The 25,110-nt window shown below is 41.5% G+C and overlaps 1 protein-coding gene across 1 annotated transcript in view; it reads left to right on the top strand.

The window, feature by feature from the left end:
- xpo5 (exportin 5) overlaps positions 1-25,110 on the top strand; it is a 78,655-nt gene that overhangs the window by 19,015 nt on the left and 34,530 nt on the right. Inside the window, exons 3-15 of the mRNA XM_085980325.1 lie at positions 1,809-1,881; positions 4,594-4,731; positions 5,582-5,764; positions 6,553-6,579; positions 10,501-10,686; positions 11,506-11,582; positions 13,898-13,997; positions 14,777-14,860; positions 16,172-16,297; positions 17,490-17,580; positions 17,933-18,061; positions 20,979-21,094; positions 22,673-22,828. Coding sequence (XP_085836451.1) covers positions 1,809-1,881; positions 4,594-4,731; positions 5,582-5,764; positions 6,553-6,579; positions 10,501-10,686; positions 11,506-11,582; positions 13,898-13,997; positions 14,777-14,860; positions 16,172-16,297; positions 17,490-17,580; positions 17,933-18,061; positions 20,979-21,094; positions 22,673-22,828 — 1,486 coding nt within the window. The remainder of the gene's footprint in view (positions 1-1,808; positions 1,882-4,593; positions 4,732-5,581; positions 5,765-6,552; positions 6,580-10,500; positions 10,687-11,505; positions 11,583-13,897; positions 13,998-14,776; positions 14,861-16,171; positions 16,298-17,489; positions 17,581-17,932; positions 18,062-20,978; positions 21,095-22,672; positions 22,829-25,110) is intronic.

Genomic DNA, 25,110 nt, shown 5'->3' with positions numbered 1-25,110 from the left:
CCTCTAGCCAAGCTGTTCCAGTATAGCTAAAACACTTGCATCTATCAGAAAATGTGGAAAACTGCCCAGGTAGGTCCTGTCCACAAAAAGCAGGACAATTCCAACCCGGACAATTCCCGCCCCATCAGTCTACTCTCAATCATCAGCAAAGTGATGGAAGGTGTCATCAACAGTGCTATCAAGCGGCACTTACCAATAACCTGCTCAATGATGCCCAGTTTGGGTTCCGTCAAGATCACGTGGCTCCTGACCTCATTACAGCCTTGGTCCAAACATAGACAAAGGAGCTGAATTCCAGAGGTGAGGTGAGAGTAACTGCCCTTGACATCAAGGCAGCATTTGACTGAGTGTGGCATCAAGGAGCCCTAGTAAAACTGAAGTCAATGGGAATCGGGGGGGTGGGGGGGGGGACTCTCCATTGGCTGGAGTCATACCTAGCACAAAGGAACATGGTTGTAGTGGTTGATGGTCAATCATCGCAGCCCCAGGACATCGTTGCAGGAGTTCCTCAGGGCGGTGTCCTCGGCCCAACCATCTTCAGCTGCTTCATCAATGACCTTCCCTCCAACATAAGGTCAGAAATGGGGATGTTCGCTGATGACTGCAGTGTTTAGTGCCATTCACAACTCCTCAGATAATGAAGCAGTCCATGCCCGCATGCAACAAGACCTGGACAATGTTCAGGCTTGGGCTGATAAGTGGCAGGTAACATTCGCGCCACACAAGTGCCAGGCAATGACTATCTCCAACAAGCGAGAGTCTAACCACCTCCTCGTGACATTCAACAGCAATGCCGAATCCCCCATCAACAACCAAAACCTTAACTGGACCAGCCACATAAATACTGTGGCAACAAGAGCAGGTCAGAGGCTAGGTATTCTGTGGTGAGTGTCTCACCTCCTGACTCCTTAAAATCTTTCCACCATCTACAAGGCACAAGTAAAGAGTGTGATGGAATACTCTCCACTTGCCTGGATGAGTACGGCTCCAACAACACTCCAGAAGCTCGACACCATCCAGGACAAAGCAGCCTGCTTGATTGGCACCTCATCCACCACCTTCAACATTCACTCCCTCCACCACCGGCGTACCATGGCTGCAGTGTGTACCATCTACAAGATGCACTGCAGCAACTCGCCAAGGCTTCTTCGGCAGCACCTCCCAAACCCACGACCTCTTCCACCTAGAAGGAAAAGGGCAGCCAGTGCATGGGAACACCACCATCTCCAAGTTCCCCATCCAAGTCACACACCATCTTGACTTGGAAATATATCACCGATCCTTCATCGTCGCTGAGTCAAAGTCCTGGAACCCCCTTCCTAACAGCACTGTGGGAGTACCTTCACCACATGGACTGCAGCGGTTCAAGAAGGTGGCTCACCACCACCTTTTCAAGGGCAATTAGGGATAGGCAATAAATACTGGCCTTGCCAGTGACGCCCACATCCCATAAATGAATTAAAAAAAATCTTAGAGTTAGTTTCTCCCTGCCTCCACTCCGCTGTTGTAGAATCTAGGCTAAGCAGAGACTTTTGCTCCTTGTGCGTAATCATTAATGAGTGGGTTTTCCCCTGACCCCAGAGTTGTTTTGAATTTCTTCCAGCCTTTCTTGCCGGTGTGTGCTGCAATTCTTCTGTGAAAATAGTAATAATGCTGAATATTCTAATTCTTACTTGCACAGCACATTACTGAATATTTGTTTTTTTGCAAAATATACTTCAAAACCAAGTCAAACTTAAATCAGATGAAAACATATGTGGTATTTGCACAATGGTGTTGCCAAGATGACTTCTGGCTTTTTTTTTTAGGTTTCGTTGGAATGGTATGGTGCACCGTGATAAGATCCAGCTGAAGAATAGTGTGATGACTCTTCTATCACGTGTAAGCTATCTTAATAACTCTTGTCTTGTTCTGACCTCAGTGGTCCCCTTCCCACCACCAGCTACTTGCCTTTGGAACATGTACAAATGGACGCCCCCAGAAAATGACACTTACTGACAGTCCCAAATAACTTGCATTGTAATAAATACAAACTGCACCTTGGAACTAAGGACACCCTTTAATGCACCAAGTCCGTTTGCAACTTAAAGCCCTGGACACACAGGTAAGTTTGAGGTGGCAGTAGGCGAAATAAACTGCTTTAGTACAATGGAAATCTTTACCCAGCAAGCACAGCGGCAGAGAAACTGCTTTATCTCTGGGATTGAATGTTTGCACGGCTTTATCACCGGGATAGAGGGGTTTCTCTGGATGCTGGGTAGAGAGATGTCCATTGCACATAAGGTGGGAACTGCTGAGGAGGGGAGGAGAGAATATGTTGGAAGGCCCTGAAATCATCGGGGGTGGGGGGGGGGGGGGTGAGACTAGGCAATAAGGGCTCGGGGCGGAGAATGCGATTGGGGAGTCGGGGCTCGGGTGAGAGTTGGAGAGTGATGGCTTGGAGGGGAGTGAAAGAGAGAATCGCTTCCCCTCTTCCCTGTCCTCGGTTTCCCCTCTTCACTGCCCTCGGGTGGCCTCCTGGTTCTTGGAACTTCTCGCAACAGCGCAAAACCATAAACAGGTTCTGCACTACAGGGACCCCAACCTAAGGTAAATCCAATAACATTTGTAGAAGTAATGTGATCCGATGCCGTGTGGTCAGAACGTCACGTGATTAAAACCTCCAGGACTGCTTCCAGCCAAAGTTGACAACCCGACTCCACCATTACTGATGAGCTGCTAGCATCTCCCTACCCACCCTCCAGCATTTCAAACATCGGCAGCTGCAGCACACGGAGGGAGGTGGCTCCTGGACGGGTCTGCAGGACATTAATCCCCCAATTTGGCTGGGAACCTCCAAGCACTTTGGCCGACAGCAGCCACCTCACCATATGCAGGCTGCCAAGGTAGCAGATCCCAGGATCCAGAATTCCTTCCTCAATGGAAAAAGACCCTGGGATGGCAATCAACTCGGAAGCTCAACAAGCAGAAAATGAACTGAAATCACATCCTGTTGGCAGAGCTCCAGAATTGGACATGATCCCAGGTGAGAGCGGGGGGAAAAAGGAGTAACGCTTCAGGAGATAGACAATCCCGGAATATTTGGCTCATCCAGTTTACTGTACATACAATGACCATTTTGCAAATAAAGACACCTAATGCAAGGCCCATAGGTGTCCCTAATTTACATGTTTCACTATATAGCTTCCAGAGAGACACAGAAAATAGTACAGGGTGGGATTTGTACTGTTAGTGAATATTTAAACTATGTTTCAACACACACAGTTCTTCTAGGAGGTGGCAGAGTTCCACTTCTCTCCATTTTCCATTATAACAAAACTTGCATTTACATAGCACCTTTAGTGTAATAAAACTTCCCACGGCGCTCAACAGGATTGTAATCGAACAAAATTTGATCCGCTCACTCACCTGCCGTATGCTTTCAAGAGTGCCAGCAACACACTGGGATGAATTTTAACCAGTTTTAATGAATAACTTGAAAATTACATTTGGCTTTCTCTATGGTAGGAGGAAGAGTTATTAACGTTTTTGTTGAAGTGCAAGTCTTGCCTGCAGTTAAATTCCTTTCTGGAAAAAATGTAAACTTCTGATTTTAGTTTAAGGAAGTAATTTTCTCCCTTTGCAAGTAACCTTGCAGATAATAGGGCAAGCCTGGAGTTACTACAGAGCCAAAAGATAACCGTAAAGACGTGTTATTAAGCGGTTTCTTGTGTGGTTCTTCCATCTGTCACATTCTTTCTTTCTTTCTTTATGCCAGATTCCGACTTCTGTGGTGGTTCATTTTATTTTTGCTAAGGAGAAAGCTTGGGCCAGAATATGAACTTTGATTACACAATGATGTAAAGTAATGGCAGTTTTTTCAGCCCAGGATGGCCCTTCACTTTGTCTGGATTCCTGTAGCTTCTGTATTCCAGAAGATTCTGTAACTAATAGTGGAGCAAGTGGGAGTTAATTCATTGTTGTCAAAGGAATGGTTGCCCATTTGTTTCTCGGAGACCTGCAAGTAAAGTGACATTCCATGTAGATTCTGGGCTCCTGAAACAAACGAGAGATAAATAGGCGCCAAGGAGAGATCCTCTGCCTCGACAGAGCCTATTCCCAGAGCCAGCTCAAGCAGTATGCCAAAAAAGCCTCCCTGTTGAGGGTGGGTCATCTCAATGTAGGGCATTTTAGTTTCATTTCAAGCTGGGGTTTTTTGGTGCTGGTTTGATTGGCATTTATAGAAAACACAAATTAGTGGATTCTATAACGATAGGTATTAACATCGGAAGGGAATGATGGTTTCCCTTAATTTTTGTCTTTTTTTCTTTTTTGAATTCAGTTTCCAGTGTCAATCCAACAGTGTGGATTTGAGGAGTATGTAGTGCTTATACTAATTGAAATATTACATGTACTTTTGCAGTGTGAAGCTGCATTATCTGTTCTCATGGAACAAGAGAGCACTTGATTTTGGATACTGTGCAAAGCTGAAGTTTTCCTGCTTAACATATGACTGAAGTTCCAGTTAAACACGTGGATGTGTTGCAGTTTTCTAAAATCGATATGGATTTGAAAAAAATCGCAGTTAATTCAACATTTCTTCTGTCTCCTCAGGGTACTCATAATATCATGGTGGAAGAGGCTTACATCAAAGATGCACTTTCCCGCATTGTGGTAGAAATGATCAAGCGCGAGTGGCCACAGCAGTGGCCAGATATGCTAAATGAAATGGATAAACTAACTGCCATGGGGGTAAGTCCAAAGCTACCAGTAATGGGTACTTCAAAGTGAATGTGTTCTTTTGCGACAGTTTGTGTAAATTCTGTGCTGCTAATGTTTCCTGCAATTCCAACTTTCCCTTTTCTTCCTTATTTCTGTCTCTCTCTTTCCATCTCTTTTTTTACATTGAATATACAACACAGAAACAGGTAATTTGGCCCAACCAGTCCATGCCAGTGTTTATGCTCCACTCGCGCCTCCTCCCATCCTTCCACATCTAAAACTATCAACATAACCCTCTATTCCCTTCTCCCTCATATGCTTATCTCGCCTCTCCTTAAATGCATCTGCGCTATTTGCCTCAACCGCTCCGTGGTAGCGAGTCCCTATTCTCATCACTCTGGGTAAAGAAGTTTCTTCTGAATTCCCTATTGGATTTCTTGGTGACTATCTTATATTGATGGCCTCTAATTATGCTCTTCCCCACAAGTGGAAAAACACCATCAAAAGCTTTCATAATTTTAAAGACCTCTATTAGGTCACCCCTCAGCCTTCTCCACCTGTTCATCCTTTCATTATTTTTTTTTTGTTAAGCATCTTGTTCTGCATCAAAAACATTGAATACCCAAGATACAGTTGGTAGTAGTGACATGCTATATTCCACTGGTTCGCTGGCAAATTGCAAGTTGAGAAGCAGGATAGATTGTAACCCCACCCCTTCGTCTTTTGTGGTTACCATCATTAGATAAGTAACTAAAATAAGTTAGCTTTAAATATTTCAAACATACATTGGTGTGCAAATTTCCAAATCACTAAACATTTGCTATCTGGTTTTGTATACTATTTTGTAATCTGTGATTTAACTTTGTAATTCTTCTCTTAGGAGACACAAACTGAGCTGGTGATGCTGATCCTTCTGCGCCTGGTGGAAGATGTGGTGACTTTCCAGACTATACCTGCTCAGCGTCGTAAGGACATCCAGCACGCACTGACTCAAAACATGATGCAGCTCTTCAGTTTTCTATTGGACATCTTGCAGGAGCACACTCAAAATTACAAACAGCTGGTAATTACTGTATTTCTAATTACTACTGCTAATTCTGGAAAAATTCCTTTAAATGATGAATTTCACAAGTTGCCTTCAGCATGGCTATAGCTGACAAACCAGAAAGGTCCCAGGTTCATTTTCTAGTCTTTCCCCGAGTTAACTAATGTCAACTAGGGCAGCAGTTCGCCTCAGCCCATTGGGGTAGGGGAAGATCACCAGCCAGTCATTCCTGCTCATGATCCCCATGACTTCTACTGGAAAGTACATGTCATCAGGTGAGGACAGGATTGGGTCACCTGTCCTTTCTGCACCCTATGACTGAGCAGCTTTTTGTCTATCGCTGTACAAGTATTTCCATGGAGTGGCCACTCTGGCATGTGTGGAATTGTACTGGCATGAGATAGTGCCTTTGTGGGGGCGGGGTGGGGGGGGGGGGATTGGGTGGAGAGAACAGAAAATTGAAAAGAACAAAAATAAATATAGGTTATTTATACTTTAAGAATGTCTAAAATCTGATGCTTATATGGTGCACTCAATGTGTATTGTAATATTGTTACTAGTCCGTAACTTAGTGAGTTGGTCATCTGCAGCGACCCTGTTACACAGTGAATTGCCAGTCTGTTTTTATTACATGGTGTTGTGCGATATCAACTTCTTGAGGATTGTCGAACTGATTCCATCCACTTGTTCATGTTTACTGCAAATCTGTGGTCTTGGTCATTTGCTTGTGGTTTAGTGGTCCACTGCTCATTTTGGCTTTTTGCCATAGAACTGTTTTATAACATCTTACTTTTAATTTCTTGTAGAAAGCAGATACTACTCAAGAAAATAAGGTGGGTTTGCATTTACATTATTTCCTTCTATTCATAGTGCTGTTTTTAAGACCAGTTTGTTGGAGCTCCTGCACATTTCACTAAATAGTAGAATGCAATTTTGCGATTGATTTTCTTGTTGTTCAAAAGTGTAGAGGGCAGACAGGAGGATTGCTTTTATGCAACTTTGTTATTGTTTTCCCCCTGCTGTTTAGAGGAGTATCACTAGATTTTACGAATATATGAACAATGGTGGACAGATGAAGGCATTCTGGTTCATTGAGCTGTCTCACACAATTGTGATACTTTGTGTATCTCAATATATACTCTTCTCCTCCGCACCCCCCCCCACCCAGAACCATATGATCTCCTGGGAGAGGCAAAAAGAACATTAATAAACCCAGGCCAATTTTAGGAAATAAAATCTGGGAAATAGCTCTTTGACCCATCCCGGCGATTGAAACTAGTCCAGGAGATCACATTTCCACCCTGAATTCCCTGCAGCACCTATCTTCTGTAAGAGATGATCTCTGCCCCAGCCAGTAACTGGTCCAGCTCTCGCTTGAAGGAATTCAGCAAATCAGCATCCACAGCACAAGATGGCAGCCTATTCCAGAGGTCCACTATTCTCTGGGAAAAGAACCACCTCCTGACATCTGGCCTTGTAGAACTTAAATTATGACCCATGGTTCTCTATAACCTATTTAATTGGAACAAACTGTCAACCGGAACACAATCTATTCCCTTCATTATCTTATAAACCTGAATCAGATCACCTCTAAAGTGTAGAATCCAAATTCTTAACCTACCTTGATAACTAAGATGCTTTAAACTGGGAATTAGTCTAGTGGCTCTCCTCTGCACCCTTTCCAAAGCCTCAATCACTCACCATATGAGGAGACCAAAACTAGACGCAGTATTCCAAGTGAGGCCTGACCAAGGTGTACAAGGACAAAATAGGATGTCTTTTACTCAATTGTCCTATGGATGCACCCCAACACCCTAGTTGCTCGAGCTATCGCTTCACGGCATTGCTCATGTACCTTTTTTTAAGGATGTATGTATACTTTAAAATGCTGAAATCTCTGTCTTCACCTTTAATGCTTTTCCCTGAAGGGTGTATGAATGTTGAACAATTGTCCTGCCCACATGCATAATCCTGTACTTATCCAAGTTATACATCATTTGTCAGTCATGAGCCCAACCTCCATCACATTATGGTCCACCTGAAGCAGACGAGCATCATCTACAGTCTTGACACCTGCACAGATCTTAGTATCCTCTGCAAATTTGCAGATCGTGCCCTAAACACCTGCATCCAGATCATTAATAAAATTAAAGAGCAATGGTCCCAACACCGATCCCTGTGGGACACCACTGGTGACTGGTCTCCAAACTGATCTAAATCCATTTATAACTACTTTTTTTCTTTTGTCCTACCAGCCAGTTCTCAATCCAGCTCAGTATATTACCACTAATACCAGAGGCTTCAACCTTGTACGGTATCTTAACAGCTTTTTGCATGTCTTATGAGGGAATGAGTGATGAGGGAACCAAATGTTTCCAAGTTTGCTGACGACACAAAACTAGGTGGGGTTGTGAGGAGGATGCAAAGAGGCTTCAAGGTGATTTAGACAAGTTGAGTGAGTGGGCAAATACATGGCAGATGCAGTATAACGTGGATAAATGTGAAGTTATCCACTTCAATAGGAAAAGCAGAAAGGCAGAGTATTATTTAAATGGTGATAGATTGGGAAATGTTGATGTACAGAGGGACCTGGGTGTCCTTGTACACCAGTCACTGAAAGCAAACATGCAGGTGCAGCAAGCAGTTAGGAAGGCAAATGGTATGTTGGCCTTCATTGCAAGAGGATTTGAGTACAGGAGCAAGGATGTCTTACTACAGTTATACAGGGCCTTGGTGAGACCACACCTGGAGTACTGTCTGCAGTTTTGGTCTCCTTACCTAAGAAAGGATATACTTGCCATAGAGAGAGAGAGAGTGCAGCGAAGGTTCACCAGATTGATTCCTGGGATGGCAGGACTGTCGTATGAGAGATTGGGTCGTCGACTAGGCCTGTATTCACTAGAGTTTAGACAAATGAGAGGGAATCTCATTGAAGCGTATAAAATTGTGACGGGCCTAGACAGACTGGATGCAGGGAGGATGTTTCCCCTGGCTGGGGGGTCTGGAACGAGGGGTCACAGTCTCATGATATGGGGTAGGCATTTAGGACTGAGATGAGGAGAAATTTCTTTACTGAGGGTGGTGAACCTGTGGAATTCTCTACCGCAGAAGGCTGTGGAGGCCAAGTCACTGAATATATTTAAGAAAGAGATAGATAGATTTCTAGACACAAAAGGCATCAAGGGGTATGGGGAGAGAGCAGGAATATGGTATTGAGATAGAGGATCAGCCATGATCATATTGAATGGCGGAGCTGGCTCGAAAGGCCGAATGGCCTACTCCTATTTTTGTGTCTCTGAGTAGATGATGTCTCCTGAACTTCCCTCATCCAGCAACTTTGTAACTTCTTCAAAAAATACAATCAAATTTGTAAGACACAGCTTCCTTTTTATGAAGCCATGTTGGATGTCCCCAATATGTCCCTCTATCCAAGCATTCATACATTGCATCCCTAATGATTCCTTCAAGCATCTTGCCTATTACTGATGTCAAACTAATGGGCCTATAGTTACCTGGGCCTGTCTTGTCACTGTTTAGATGGAGACTACATTAGCCTCCTTCCAGTCTACAAGGAACCATTCCAGAGTGCACGGAGCTATTAAAAATACAGGCTAAGGGCTCGCATAGCACATGTCCCATCTCTCTGCGGACCCTCGGGTGGATAGCATCTGACCCGGCTATTATCTATTTTCAAGTTTTTAATTCTTTCTAAAACAATATGTTCCTCCGTTAATATTACTAGTTTTGTTAGTAATAGTGGAGCATCATCTTCAAGGATGAAGACCAATGCAAAGTACTCATTCAATATTTTTGCCATACCCAGTGAGTCTTTCGTAACCTGTCCTTTAATATTCTTCAATGGCCCAATACAGTCTTTGACAGTTCTCAGACTCTTCATTAATTTGTTATTTAAAAAAAAAAAATCCAAGCTTTGATTACTGTAGCATGTGAACAACAGAGAACATTTCCAGAGCTCTGGATATGATTACTGCTCCCTCAGTTTGAGCAGTGTAACATCGAAGACTGGGTATATGTAATCCTGTAACAATACATTGTATGCAGTTTTTAAACATCTTACAGCTTTCACACATGCTGAATAAACCATGGGGGAAAAATTCGGTATCGCCCCATTTGGGGCGCCATTATCGGCGATGCGCAAAGTTTAGCACCTGGTGCTAATTATCGCCTCAGACAGCAAACAAAATGGCTTTTATCGCCCCTGCAGGTGATTGGAGCGCTAAATCAGGCACTTCACACCTGTCTTAAGGTGCAAAGCCCGAGGAGTGAGGCGCTACCTCAGCGCTGGCAAAGCAAGGAAGGGCGAATCAAAATAAACCTGCAAAGTGCTGCTCAGTACCCAAAACTTCTTCACAAAGTGTTGAATCTCTCCAGAAGTGTGTGTGTGTGTGTGTCTCTCTCGGACTGCGTGGTGCAAAAATGTCACCAACGGAAAAAGGCAGGAAGCGGTCGCCTTTAAATAGCGCTCCCCCAGTCCCTTTCTGACAGCATAACGCTCCCCTCAACCTGTCGTTGCTAGCGGCAGGGGGCGCCACTCAATATCCGGTGTGGGGCGCTAACGGGGCGTTGCGCGCTCGACTGACGTCACAATCTGCCGGCGCTAGTTGCTTTGCGCCTCATTAGTGCCCTCTTGAGGCGCAAACAACTGAATTTCCCCCCCCCCCCCCCCCATGTGTTTGAATATTTGTATTTTGCAGCTGAATTTTCAAAACCGTAAAATTATTTTTTTCCCTTAGGCGAAGGCACACTGTCGCGTTGCAGTAGCAACTCTCAATACCCTGGCTGGATATGTGGACTGGGTTGCGTTGCACCACATTACAGCTGATAGCTGCAAGCTACTTGAGGTGCTGTGCATGTTACTAACTGAACCGGAATTGCAGCTTGAGGCAGCAGAGTGTCTGCTCATTGCCATCAGCAGAAAGGTAATACTTTCTAGCAAAAGATGAATAGTTAATTTTCAAAGATAACAGTTTTGGGTTGGGAACTTGAATGGTTTAAACCCTGAGTAGAATCCACTTCTGATGATTTTAAGCTTTTTTTTGGCAAAAATTTTAAGTAATTCAAGTTCAATAATTACATTATGAAAGCCTCCTGTGCCATTTTAGTGCTATTGGAATCTAGTAAATTGAATAAGCATGAGTAGACTATCGGAATAAGCACATTTTATGAACAAGCAAGATTTAAAATGGGGAAGGAAGGGGGTGAGCAGCAGTCGTGGGCTTTAATTTTTTTTTTATATATATCTATCTCTCAAGTTTGTAGTTTCAGAATTCTAGTAGCGTTTTCAGTGCTGTAGTTTGTGAGCTGAATACGCCTTTCCATTTAGCCTATGGATATCCTATCTTTCCAGGATCTGCTGGCAGCCGAGCAGATAAATTGCATTTTTATTAAAATTGTAGGTGATTCACCTAAAGGTTCTGCTCAGTGACGATGACTTTGATAACCATGAGTGAGATCCCAATACTTTGCATATATCTGATCAAAATATAGATTGTTTTAATTGAATTCAGAGGTTGAGAATTTTCTTGGCAGCTTTTTGAGTTGTCCACAGTAATAGGATTTTCCACATACAAGTCTGCTTGAAATTCCTAATGCAATTTACATAGTTGATAGATTTTCTTAAGTTTTCTTCCCTTTTTTCATATTGATAGCGCATTTACTTCATATAAAAGATAGAGGCCTGGCGTGATTGCAAAACTGAGAATTCATGCTGAATCACCTGTGCTTTCTTCACTTGTTAGGGCAAGCTGGAGGATCGGAAGCCTCTCCTGGTCCTCTTTAGTGATGCTGCTATGCACTGCATTTTGTCAGCTGCACAGTAAGTTTTTTTTCCCATCTGGTCAGTAATAGGATGTTAATTTCATAAATTGTCAGTTACAGGAAACTTTGTGCTATCCGGCACCGACGGGACCGAGCTGTTGCCGTTCCCTCAAAACTGCCGGACACACCAGCGGCAATGTTAAAACATACGGAGCTTTTGAGCTCTATCTAGCAACAAACCCTGTTGCTTCTAAACAGTCGGCCGTAGCTTGCAAGCGTCTCTGTAGCTAAGCAACAGCTTTAGCTAGAACTTGCAGAGCCTGACTGGTGGGGAAAAAAAAGCTACGAAAAGAAAAAAAAACTTACTGAACCGACTCCTGAATTTTGCCGGTGGATCGCGCATTCCGGACAGTTAACCTCCCGGATAAACCAAAGTTTCCTGTACTTAACCTGATGTACTTTATTTGCTTTTGAACAAATTGTACTCTGTGCATTGACCATTTGCCATGATCATTAGCAATTTATTAGTCTTTTGTATTTAAGGGGTCTAGATTGGTTAGAAAAATCAAATGACTGACGATCATATTTTAAGTTTTTTGGAAACTGCTTATGTTAGATTCTATGTGTTTGAAAATAAACAGTAATATTTTGAGCATGGAAAATTCCCTGTTCAAAAAAGGGGAGAGGAATAAACCTGGTAACTACAGGCCAATCAGTCTAATGTCAGTGGTGGGAATACTACTAGAGACCATTGTCAAGTTCAAAATTTATTCTCAACTTGGAAAGAAGGGACAGCCAGCACAGATTTGTTAACAGCAAATCGTGTCTGACTAACTTGATTGAATTCTTTGAATTAACAGAGAGGGTTGATGAAGGTAGTGCAGTAGATGTTGTATATATGGATTTTCAAAAGGCATTTGACAAAGTGTCTCAACAGACTTATTCGGAAAATAGAAACAAATAGTATTGAAGGGATGGTGTTAACTTTGGTTGTAATTGGCTAAGGGGTAGGCGGCAGAGAGTAGTGGTGAACGGGTGTTTTTCTGACTGGAGGGAAGTATGCAGTGGGGTCCCCCAGGGGTCAGTATTAGGACCATTGCTTTTCTTATATATAAATGACCTGGTATTGGGTCTATTGAGTACAATTTTGAAGTTTGCTGATACATAACGATACATGATATGATGCAAGAACGTAAGATATGATGCAAGAACGTAAGAAATAAGAGTAGGCCATAAGGCCCCTTGATGCAAAAATTAGCAACTTAGTAAATAGTAAGCATGGTAGTAGCAGACTTCAGGAAGACATAGACAGACTTGTGAAATGGGCAGACACATTGCAGATGCAATTTAATGTGGATAAGAGTGAAGTGATGTACTTTGGGAGGAACAACTTGGAGAGGCAATATAATCTGGTACTATTTTAAGGGGTATGCAAGAGTAGAGGGTCCTGGGGGTGCATATTCACAAACCTTTGAAGGTGGCAGGGCATGTTGATGAGGCGGTTAAGGAAGCGTATGGGATACTTGGCTTTGTAAATAGGGGCATTGAATACAAAAACAATGAAGTCATGCTAAACCTTTAAAAGTCACTGGTTAGGCCTCAGCTGGAGTATCGTGTGCCATCCTAACAGCATTGTGGGTGTACCTACACCATATGGACTGCAGCGGTTCAAGAAGGCGGCTCACCACCATCTTCTCAAGGGCAATTAGGGATGGGCACTAAATGCAGGCCGAGCCAGCCAGTGATGCCCACATCCCATCAATTAATTAAAAAAAAAAAAAAAAAAAAAAATTCTGGGCATTATACTACTTTAGGAAGGATGCCAAGGTCCTGGAGAGGGTGCAGAGGATTTTTACCAGGATGATACCAGGGATGAGGGAATTTGGTTATGTGGAGAAATTGGAGAAGCTGGGATTGTTCTCCTTGGAGCAGAGAAGGTTATGGGGAGATTTATTGGAGAGATTCAAAATTATGTGGGGTTTTGTTGGAGCAAGTAGGCAGAAACTATTGGGTTTAAGTGGGTCGGTAACCAGAGGTCATAGATTTAAAATAATTGGCAAAAGAACTAGAGGGAAATTATGAATTTCTTCACACACAGGGTTGTTAATATCTTGAATCCACTACCTGATAGGGTGGTGGAATCAGATTCTATAGGAACTTTCTCAAAAGGCAATTGGACATGTACTTGATGAGGACTAATCTGCTGGGGTTTGGGACTAAATTGGATAGCTTTCAACGAGCTGGCACAGGCACGATGGGCTGAATGGCTTCCTTCTGTGCTGTATGATTCTAGTCTATGAAATGCTGTCAAAACTGCTCTATTTAATGGTTATCCAACTGGAAAGATGCAAAATTCCATTTTTCTTGTTCTAGGACAGCTCATGGAGCAGGGCTTGTGGAACAACACTACATGTTTCTAAAGAGGCTTTGTCAAGTACTTACAGCCCTAGGTGGACAACTGACTGCACTGTGGGTATGTTGAGCATACTGCATCCCTCCTGTCTGTTTTAATGGTAGCACCTTTCTAAGTCATAGTTTTGCTTACAGTAGAATGCATTTGTTTAGTCACAGTAGGATGTGTTGATGTTTTTAGAAAGGAAAAACCAATGATGGAGAAACATCACATTAAATCAACATTTGTGGAGAGAACAGGCGTGCTAACGTTTTGGGTATAACCTTCATCGGAGTGCCCAAAACTTTGACTTGTCTGATCTCTCCACAGATGCTGACTGACCTGTTGCATGTTTCTACCATTTTGTGGTTGGTTTTGATTTGTGGTATTTTATTTTCCTTTTTTTTATTTGATAATTTTAGGGTGGCCATAAACCTCGTGATGAGTATGTAAAGCTCTGCACAACTGATTTCCAGCCAACACTACAGCTAATGGGTGGGGATTCATGTTAAACTGCCAGATGCTCTGAACCCATGGTTATGGAGTGATTTTTTTTTTTGCACCATGATTAATTCTGTGACCCTGCCAATTTCTTAATGTTCTAATAATTATCTGCTTGGTCTTGAAATAATTAAATGTTTAATTGCTTTTTGTTAGTGCTTATTACTGTATTCTGTCAGTGCTGGAAAACACAGATTTTATTTGAAGGTGTTACCATTAGTCCTTAATAACTAGACCATGTTGACAAATCTAACCCTCCACGAGAATGGACGATGAGTTTAACTTTTATGATTTAAGTTTTCGTTTTTAGAATGCATGTGTGCCAACATTGAACTGAACGTCTATCTTTTTTTTTTCAGGGGAGCGATAAAGATGTTGGCCAACCTCCTAATTTCAACAAATATTTACAAGCGTTCTTGGCTTTTACTAATCACCCCAGTCAGGTAATTGTTTTTTAATTGTCTTTGTATGATACAGCTTCTTAGCAGTAATGTGTTAAATTTGCATGGTGGCTCTTGAGCTATATACATTGATCTTTGGGTCTTGCAAACTATATAGATTCTGGTGGTTGTATGTAATGTTTCTGAATGTACACCATGAGTCCTCCAAAGAGTGCAATTTATATGCTGTTGCCTTGAATTAATGTATAGTAAGAATTGACAATCTGCATAAATGCTTTGGATTCTGTAACTTGATGCAAAGTGGTAAAATTTGCAATTGATACCAAACTAAAAGGGAAATGAAATTAGACAATGCAGCTCAGAAATGAGAGTAAGTTGGATAAGGTATGTAAGTTGCCAGAACATTGCAGTTGAAATTTAATACAGACAAGTGTGAAGTACTCCACACGAAGGAAAAATAATGACATTCATACTCCATGAATAGTGTTGAAATAGCAATGGATGAAGTTGAAAGAGACCTAGGAATCTTAGTAGACTTGACGGTAAACATGCCCAACCATTGCAGAGCTGCAGCAGTTAACAAAGTTAATAGCTGGTTGAACTATTTAGCCAAAAGAGTAGAAGTGCGAAGAGCTAATGATCAAACTGCACAGTGCTCTGGCCCAACTGCTGCTTGATCATGAGAAACATTCAAGCACTTGGTGGCATCGTAGAGAAGAACCATGAAGCTGATCCTCCATTTCAGGTGTCTTAAGTTTGAGGAAAGAAAGGAAAAGCTTATTTTTCTGCCTGGAGGTGTCTGGTCATCTTGTTGAGATATCTAAGATTAAGCTACAGATAGAGAGCCAGGAATATTAGTTCAATTTAAACTGGAAAGAACATGGGCAATTTTAGGACTGATAACAGGAAATTCTTCACACACACTGATTAATGTGTGGAATAAACTTCAAATGGAGAAACAATTGGATGCTACAATGGGAGGACGTTGGGATCTCTCTCTGAATTAAGACTGACTGAATAGCCTTCCTAATCATTGATTATCTTGTGATAGTGTTCCTAAAATAATTGTCTGCAGTGAAATGCTTCTTTGTAATCCAGTTGCCATAAAATCTAAGCCTTTCCATGTTCTGAGGTGGGTGGTAGGAAGGAGACGCGAGTATAGTTTAAGTGCAAATGGTTTGGAGAGTCAACACCGAATGCTCTAGCAAACAAAAAAAAAACTTTCAGGATGCTATTGGCCAGGAGTTGCAGCATGATTTTTCTTTTCCCCTGCCAACAGTGGGTGGGGGGAGGGGTGGGAAGAAATGGTGGCTTAATAATTAACGATCTATTTCAAAAAAAAATTTCTTCCAGTATTTAAGATCTTCAACCCAGATAGCCTGGTGCTCATTTTTAAGACATGAACATGTCTCTAAGGACACTGTATTGCTGGAGATCATTCCACAATTGTTGCATGCAACAATGGCTAATCTTTTGAAGGTACGTGGGCTTATGCTTTCTGTCTTTTTTTCCCCCCCTCTAGTCTTTCTCCCCTTGAGGGTAATGGTGACCCCTGATTCATTCAGGTGGTCATTCTTTATATACAAGTGTATACTGCACTTACTTGGACGGCAGAGCAATAATCAACAAGGTGCTGCTATTGCATCGGGAAGATCAGAGAGCCACCAAAAAAGGAACCTCTGTCAGTGTCTAGAAGTAATGCTGCCCCCGGCGGCAAGATAAATACTCCCTTCAGAAGTAACCACGTTTCCTGGTCACTAGCATACTGAGTGGGTCAGCAGTATTGTTTTGGTGAAATGTCCTCAATCACTTGGAAATTTTGACTTGGTGGCGTAAAACTAAGTTGTGGACCACAGCTTTTATATTTATAAAAAAAATTAAAAAAAAATTGTTTGGGTGCAGTTTTTTCTGTTATTGGCTATGGGAGCCATCTGCAATTTAAGTGGACCATTTTTGCAGTACTGGCACACATGTACTTTTTAAGCTGCACGATCGTGCAGCGGTCCTACGCAGCTGGTGAACCAGTTTTTAAATTGAAAAAACCGCGCATGCGCGGACTGTTGAATGAGCTGCGCAGCCCCCCAAAAAAATACGGGGAACATTGCTGATACACTGAGACACTATTGCAGAAGTGATACAAAAGCAAGCCGAATCCTTTCCTTCTGACGTTCACAGGTGTGCACTTTTCCTATCGGGAACGTGCATTTCCCATCCTAAACCCAGAAACACAAGAGGCCAGTAGTAGCACCATGCTCCCTTTTGCCACCTCCGCAGATATCGGACTTTAGCCCTTCCTGATTGTATGGCCCAGTACCGTACTAAGCTGTACATTTGCACGTTGAGCTTCCATGGTATAAGATTATAGTATTTTTGTTAATACTTTTTAAATATATATCGACAACCACAATTGGCTTACAAGGGGTAGGTGGGAAATTACAGAGTAGCTTGGCTTATTTAAAAAAAAAGACTAACCATTTTAAAGTAGTACATGCAACTGAACAATGATGCATTGAAATATTGTAGCACGACCGTGGAAAATAGTTGCCTTTTAAGGGCTTGTCTGAATTTTCCTGCTTTTCCCTAGTTTAATGGAATCTAAATGATTGCAACTGAAAACTCACTACAAGAAATTGTACGTAGGATTTTTTTTAATGACTCTTCTTTTGATTAGGTTGGATTTCCTTCCAAGAGTGACAGCCCAAGTTGCGAATATTCCTGTGTGGACTTTGACAATGATGAAGACTTCAATGCATTTTTCAATTGTAAGTTATGTGCAGTGCATCTGTGTATGAAGATATTAAAGCTTATCTAATGCCCTTTTTTAACAAAAGTACTGTGATTCTAATTTTCTTTTTAAACTGTTGGTCATTACTTGCAATTTCCCAACAGTTTAAGTGTGTTTGCTTCTACCTTTTGTGTGCCTGCAGAAGTGGCAGTCTGTTCTAGATGAACGTGACATCTAATTCCATTTTACCCTGTTACTATTAGTGAATTTGTATTGCTGGCATATGGAACAATAACTTTTTACTTGATCCAGGCAGCATATTGAAGCACTTGGAATTTAGTTGTAATAGAAATGTTTTGTTTATGTAGATTAACTTTTATATTTTGCAGCATTCAGAGCTCAACAAGGAGAGACCATTAGACTCTCTTGCCGTCTGTCACCAATGACTGGATTCAACATGGCTTCTGAAGCACTGCAGTATCAGCTTACGGCAGCCATTGATGTTGGTCCAACTATGTGTAAGCTGGTTTAAGCATTCTGTTTCTGTATTGGTTATTGGGATGTTTTCAGTTAATATATACTGGGGATAGTTAGAAATTTGAATTCATTATTAGAATGATGGTGCAATGTGTGCTGTTGGTCATTAGTCTAACAAGTGACTCAAAATTACTCCCTTGCCCAATTTTAAATGAAGAGCTGGAAAATTTATGTGCATGTCAATTACAGACTTGATTCTGTTTTTAAATGGGGATTGTGTATTTTTGCTGTGATTTTTTAAATCTGTCTGTGGATAAATTAAAGTTAAGCTGATTTGTATATAGCATACTTTTACAAGTGTTCGTCTCTCTTGTACTAAACAGAAGAAAAATCTTGTGCTTTATTTAGCAACACCCCGCCCTCCCCTCTCTGCTCCTCAACCACCTTCTCCCCCCCCCCCCCCCCCCCCCAAAAAAAAAAATCAGCCTTTAAAATTATGCTTCTGCAAGTGAAAGATGCTGGGAAGTGGAAATTCCCACTCCTGGCTATATCGAGTAGCTTCAATGCAGGTACAGTCCAGGCTGGGTGAACAGTAAAACTCTACTGTGCCTTAATGTGACTTAAATGCAGTTTGAACTACAGTTCAAAAGAAGAATAGAAACAACTTGCATTGATATATTATAGAATCAAAATAGTTGTGCACAGAAAGAGGCCATTCGGCCCATCGAGTCTGCGCTGGCTCTTTCAAAGAGCAATGCATTTAGACCAACTTCCCTGCTCTTTCCCCATATCCCTGCATTTTTTTTATCAGTATTTATCCAATTCCCCTTTGAAGGCTACTATTGAATCTGTATCCACCACATGATCAGACAGTGCATTCCAAATCCGAACCACTCGTTGCATAAAAAATGTTTTTCCTCATGTCGCCTCTGGTTCTTTTGCCAATCACCTTAAATCTGTGCCCTCTGGTTATCGACTCATCAGCCATTAGAAACCATTTCTCTTTATTTACTCTTATCTAAATCCTACATGATTTTAAACACCTATCAAATCTCCTCTTAGCCTTCTCTACTCCAAGGAGAACAACCCCAGTTTCTCTAGTCTAGCCATGTAACTGTAATCTCTCATCCCTGGAACCATTCTAGTAAGTCTCTTCATGTCCTTCCTAAAGTGTGGTGTCCGGAATTGGACACAGTACTCCAGCTGGGACCGAACTAGTGTTACATAGGTTTAACATAACTTCCTGGCTTTTGTAGTCTATGCCTCTTTATAAAGCCCAGGATTCCATATGCTATGTTAACTTTTATTAACCTGTCCTGCTACCTTCAAAGATTTGTTGCACAAGCCCCCCCTCCCAGATGTCTCTGTTCTTGCACTCCCTTTAAAATTGTACTATTTAACATGCATGGTCTCTCTCCATTTTTCCCACCAAAATGTATCGCCTCACACTTTTCTGCATTGACTTTCACCTGCCATGTGTCCACCCATTCCACCAGCCTGTATGTCTTCTTGAAGCCTATTACAGGAAACTTTGTGCTATCCGGCACCGACGGGACCGAGCTGTTGCCGTCCCATCAAAACTGTCAGACAAACCAGCGCTAATGTTGAAACATACGGAGATTTTGTGCGCCGTATCTGGCAACAAACCCTGTTGCTTAGCAACAGCTTCTAAACAGTTGGCCGTACCTTGCAAGCGTCTCTGTCGCTTAGCAACAGCTTCAGCAAGACCTTGCAGAGCCTGACTGGTGGGGGAAAAAAAGCAACGAAAAGAAAAAAAACTTAACGAAACGGCTCCTGATTTTTGCCGGTGGCTCGAGAATTCCGGACAGTTAACCTCCGGATAAACCAAAGTTTCCTGTACTATCTTACTCCCTGTTTACTACACTTCCAAGTTTTGTCATCTGCAAATTTCTGTGCCTTGTACCCCGAAGTCCACGTCATTAACTTATATCGAAAACAGCAGTGAACCTTGGGGAATGCCACTGTACATCTCCCGCCAGTCTGAAAAACAGCCTTTCACCACAACTCTGTTTTCTATCCCTAAGCCAATTTTGTATCCATGCTGCTACTGCCCCTTTTTATCCCATGAGCTTCAATTTTGTATCTGATATGTGGTACGTTATCAAATGCCTATTGAAAGTCCATATGCACATCAGCTGCACAGCCCTCATCCACTTTCTCTCTGTTACCTGGCAGGATGTCTCAAAGCGCTTTACAATCAATGAAGTACTTCTGAAGTGTAGTCACTGTTGTAATGTAGTGAATTGTGGCAGCCAATTGCGCATAGCAATGAGATAATCTATCTGTAATTATTGGCCAGGACACGGGAGAACTCCCTTGCCCTTCTTCGAATAGTGCTGTGGGATCTTTTATGTCCACCTGAGAGGGCCTTGATTTTGTTTTTAGCATCTCGGCTAAAACATGGCACCTCTGACAGTGCAGCATTCCCTCAGCACTGCGCTGTTGTCGGCCTAGATTGTGCTCAAGTCTCGAGTTGGATTTGAACTCTCAAATACGGACTCTGGCACGAGTGCTAATACGGACTCTGGCACGAGTGCTAATACTGACCCAAGGTTGGTGAAAGAATCAATTACTCTTGTTTTTACCTTTTGTGCTTAAACAATATAGCACACTGGTAACTGTAAAATAGCCACTTAACACACACTTTTGCCTTTAGTATAGGTCATTAACATAGCCATTTGTTTACAGTGAAACAGTTGAATTAATTATTTTGTTACACAAGTTTCTGGGCGTTGTACTGGTATATTGCAAATCACATTTCCTGTGAATTCAATCCATTTTTCCCTTAAACCAGCGGTGTTGGTCAGCAACTTTGGAAACATAAAGTGGTAGTAGTTCTATTCATCATTGCAGATGTTTCTATCTTCTTGTAGATTAAATTAATCGGGAAATTTGTCTGTCAGTGGTTTAACTTTATATTTCTCTTACCTTCTGCAGCCAAGACTGGCAAAGGTTTGTGCTCGATCTTTTCACCATCTTTTGTGCAGTGGGATGCATTGACCTTCTTTATGGAGAGCGTAATGAGCCAGCTATTCAGAACAATGGAACCTGAGGTGCGTGTGAATAATGAGAGGAAACAGATATTTAATGTGCCCTTGATCTAACTGCCAACCAGTACCCACATGAGCAACCTTCCTTTTCAAATGACACTAACCATTGACGTTTCAGTTATAGGAACAGGAGTAGGCCTCCTGCTCTGCCATTCAATAAGATCATGGCTGAACTTCTACATCAACTCCACTTTCCCACCCTATCCCTATATCCCTTGATTTCCTTGGTGCGCAAAAATCTATCGGTCTCTGACTTTCTCATCGACTGTGCATTCGCAGCTCTTTAGGGTAGAGAATTCCAAAGATTTACAACCCTCTGAGTGAAGACATTTCTCCCCATCTCTCCTAAATGACTGACCCCTTATCCTGAGATATAGACTCTCCAGCTCGGGGAAACAGCCTCTCCGCATCTACCCTGTCAAGTCCTCTACAAATTTTATAGGTTTCAATGAGATCACCTCTCATTCTCCTAAACTCCAGAGAATATAGGCCCAATCTACTCAATCTCTCCTCATAGGACAGATTCTAGGAATCAATCTAGTGAATCTTTGCTGCACCCCTCGAAGGCAAGTATATCCTCTCTTGGGTACATAGTACTCGAGGTGTGGTCTCACCAAAGCCCTATATAATTACATTTTTTTTAATAGATCACTTTGTGGGTGGTATAGAAATACATAATTTTTGTTCATATTTCTGTTTATCAGGTATTCAGCCTTGAATGATGGGATCTTATATTTTCAATTCAACATCCAGCATGCTAGTCCTGATCCCCTGGCTCTCTTAAATTTCCACCTTTCCCTTCATGATCTTCCCTAGTCCATGCACTTCAAATAGTAGAAGACCATATATAGGGTGTCAACTTTGAAACCTTTTGAGTTGGCCTTAAGCTGTGCTGTACAAGAGCAAGATGTCTATTTTCCCATTCTCTTGCTAGGGTGGGTTGTTGGGTGGTCAAAATACTAGCCTCCATTTGGTGCATCCTCACAGAACTGCGAATGTGGTTGGAAGCCGCTTTACTGAACTCCAATTATCAGCATAGTTGGGGCTGTTTTTGTTTTTCTTTCAGTTTTGTGTCTTTTTGCACTTCTGCCCAAGGGCGTGGACACCATCCTTTATCTCTCCCAGTGGCTGATAGTCATGTGAACTGTGGGGGTTGGCGGGTGAGAAGATGGGGCAATAGCTTTGAGGATGGGGTAAATCTTCTGGTTTTGTGCACCATTTTTAATTAGGCTTGCATCTCCTCAAAGCTAAACTCTTAATTCTGTGGGCAGTGATACATGATTACCCTTTTTGTTTGAGTGTGAATGGGAATTGGAGAATATAATTTCCATATTTTTTTTAAAAATCTCAAGTTTGTGGAGATGTTTTTAGCAACATAATAAAGCAGTTGAATGAAAATGTAAGTTGGTATCTAGTTCCTTAACAGAAACATAGTTGTAATTTCAGTGTAGAATTTGATGATACTCTCAACTCAATACTTAATATTGTTTGACCTATTCAATATGCTATACTTAATATTGTTTGACCTTTGTGAATATAAGAAATGGCATAAGCTAGATGCCTAATTTGTTTGTTTTACAGCAACTTCCAGTGGCAGATGGGATTGAGCTGCTGAAAGCTGTTTTAAGCTATCAAACCTATGATCCTCTCGTCCTGTCCTGCATCCTGACGGCTGTGTCCACACTTTCCCCCTTCCTTCTCCACGATGCCAATGTTTTGCCACAAGTCCTCGAAAAGGTACATTACTCGTACATGTCAATCTATCAAGCTTAGAACTACTTCAAAAAAAGTTGGCCCAGTCCCCAAAAAGGTGACAAAATGCTGCCTAACTAAAGTTTGGTCAAGGCAACTGAATAAATGTTGATGATAAACTGAAACCCAATGGCCTCGCATATGACATAGAAAAAGAAATCGAAGTGCAGTGGGACATGAACTAGTCATCACTTAAGCTGCAGCTATACCCAATATTTTATCAAATGTATTATTGGGGGGGGGGGCACCTGAAGTACACAGTGCAATTTTTTGGAGTGATGGATTTAGAAATTGTGAAGAGGGGATAGCGAACACTGGTATATTTTTTTTCCGGGGGTGGGGGGCGGGGGGGGTGGTCTTGAAGTGGCATCATTCTTCTGTTTACCCGCTTTCCCATCTAAACAAGAAATGTTGATATTTGATGTGCGGTTTCCAGCATTTTGAAGTGTGTACACGGATTTCAACATTTGAGGACAGTATTTATTTAAAAAAAAAAATAATAATAATAATTCTGGGCCTGTGTATGTATTTTGGCTTGAAATGTTGAATCGCAGTACACTTCATATCAGTCCTGTATGCGTCAATATTTTTAACCTTTTTTTACAGTTACAGTGACTAAATATAGGAACAAGCAGCAATTTCCTAATATCGACAAAGGAGAAAATAGCAAAATAGTGATTGGGATGAATGTTTCCTAAACATTGAAACATACCCAGCACTGTGGTAATAGCTGCTATTGGCTGGTTAACATAACGATACTCCCAAACCTGCAACTTTCCCTCTTGCATCAGTTGATATACTGGGTATTGATAAGTTGTTTGAACAGCTATCTCCTGATTTATTAAACTGAGCTGTAATATATTAATTTTGGTACTGGGATAAAATGGTAATGCAGATACTAAATTGCATCCCTTTGTAGATTTTAATATAAAAATATAAATCAATATTATAACTTTACAAGCACCCATTAACTAACCTGTAAAATACACCTTAATAATTAAATCGGATCTAAATTATGTGTTTTGGGCCATTCTGACACCTAATAACCTTACACCACCATCATATAAACGTTACATATCCTAGTGCTGTGTTTTAGTTAAACTTTTATTGGGATTGTGAGGAGTTCACTGTCCTCCCTGTTGAACTGCATTGTCCTCCCTCCATAGCCAGTATGTAATCCTGCATAGCCATAGTTGCATATATAAAACCATCTCTCTCACATTGCACTCGCAACTCTCTCGCCTGAGCCATCAATGATGCTGTGGTGATGTGCGCAATTTTCACCAACCTCCTTCCTCCAAAATCAGCTGACTATAAGGCCTTCGTGTAAACAGCGTGAGCACCAACTTTAATTGCTGACTGTCACTTGAATTGCAATCAATGTATATTGCAAAAATGTTGTGGGAACTTTCTTCATGCTCACATGTTGAGTGGTGGTTGTTTCTGTAAACTTACTTGGATTTAAATTCTTTTATAATATGGTTTCCTGATAACTTTCTATCGGTGTTAAATGTTGGCCATTATGACATCCAAGCTGTTTTGTATTTAATGCAACTTAATTCAAAATGGGGAGCAATACTTTGATTTGCTGAATTTAGTAAGATGCAGATTGTCCCTAGACTCCACTTTCTTTCAAAGTAAGCCCAGAGTTGAAATGCGATAGTGCATCGAATTAACTAGAAAATTTGCAGTATTGGTATAAGACCCCTTTTAGTGTGATTTATGCAGTTGTTAAATATATTTTGCATGTCGGTATGTTGTAGAATACAAAACTACTTGGCTTAAACAGCTTCCATTTATATAAGCAAAATAATTTTAAAAAACTGCTGTCGCTGGTAATCTGAAATTAAAACTGATCAAGGGTGCACACTCAAAAGGTCAGAAGTTGTCTTTTTCTCATTCAGATGCTGACTGATCATTATTAAGCCTGTAAACTGGGTGTGCCCAGCTGAGGGATGTTTTGGGAGAGGGAAATGTAGCATCCCTGGATCATTCTAATGTATTCTGAATTGGCTGGGGAAATTGGCTAATGAGTGTTGGGTTGTCGCTTGTCTAATTTGTGCAGTGTCGTATTCAGTCTAAATTTAGAAGTCAGTAGTTACGAATGCTCCTGAATTCCTGCCCAAACATTTTCTCTTTGATTTACCATCGTTGATCTTGTAACATTCCTGATTTTTTAAGTAAAGATGTTTTGTTTGTGCGGGTCCAGAGATTATTCAATAAGTGGTTAAAGTAATCTCTTAAAAGAACTGATAATGAAATAAATA

Source organism: Somniosus microcephalus, chromosome 3 (genome assembly GCF_052327205.1).
Source record: "Somniosus microcephalus isolate GS21.2 chromosome 3, FLI_Smic_1.0, whole genome shotgun sequence".
Classification (NCBI taxonomy): Eukaryota; Metazoa; Chordata; class Chondrichthyes; order Squaliformes; family Somniosidae; genus Somniosus; species Somniosus microcephalus.
The sequence above is the reverse complement of the archived record's forward strand: the minus strand, read 5'-3'. Positions and strand labels throughout refer to the sequence as shown.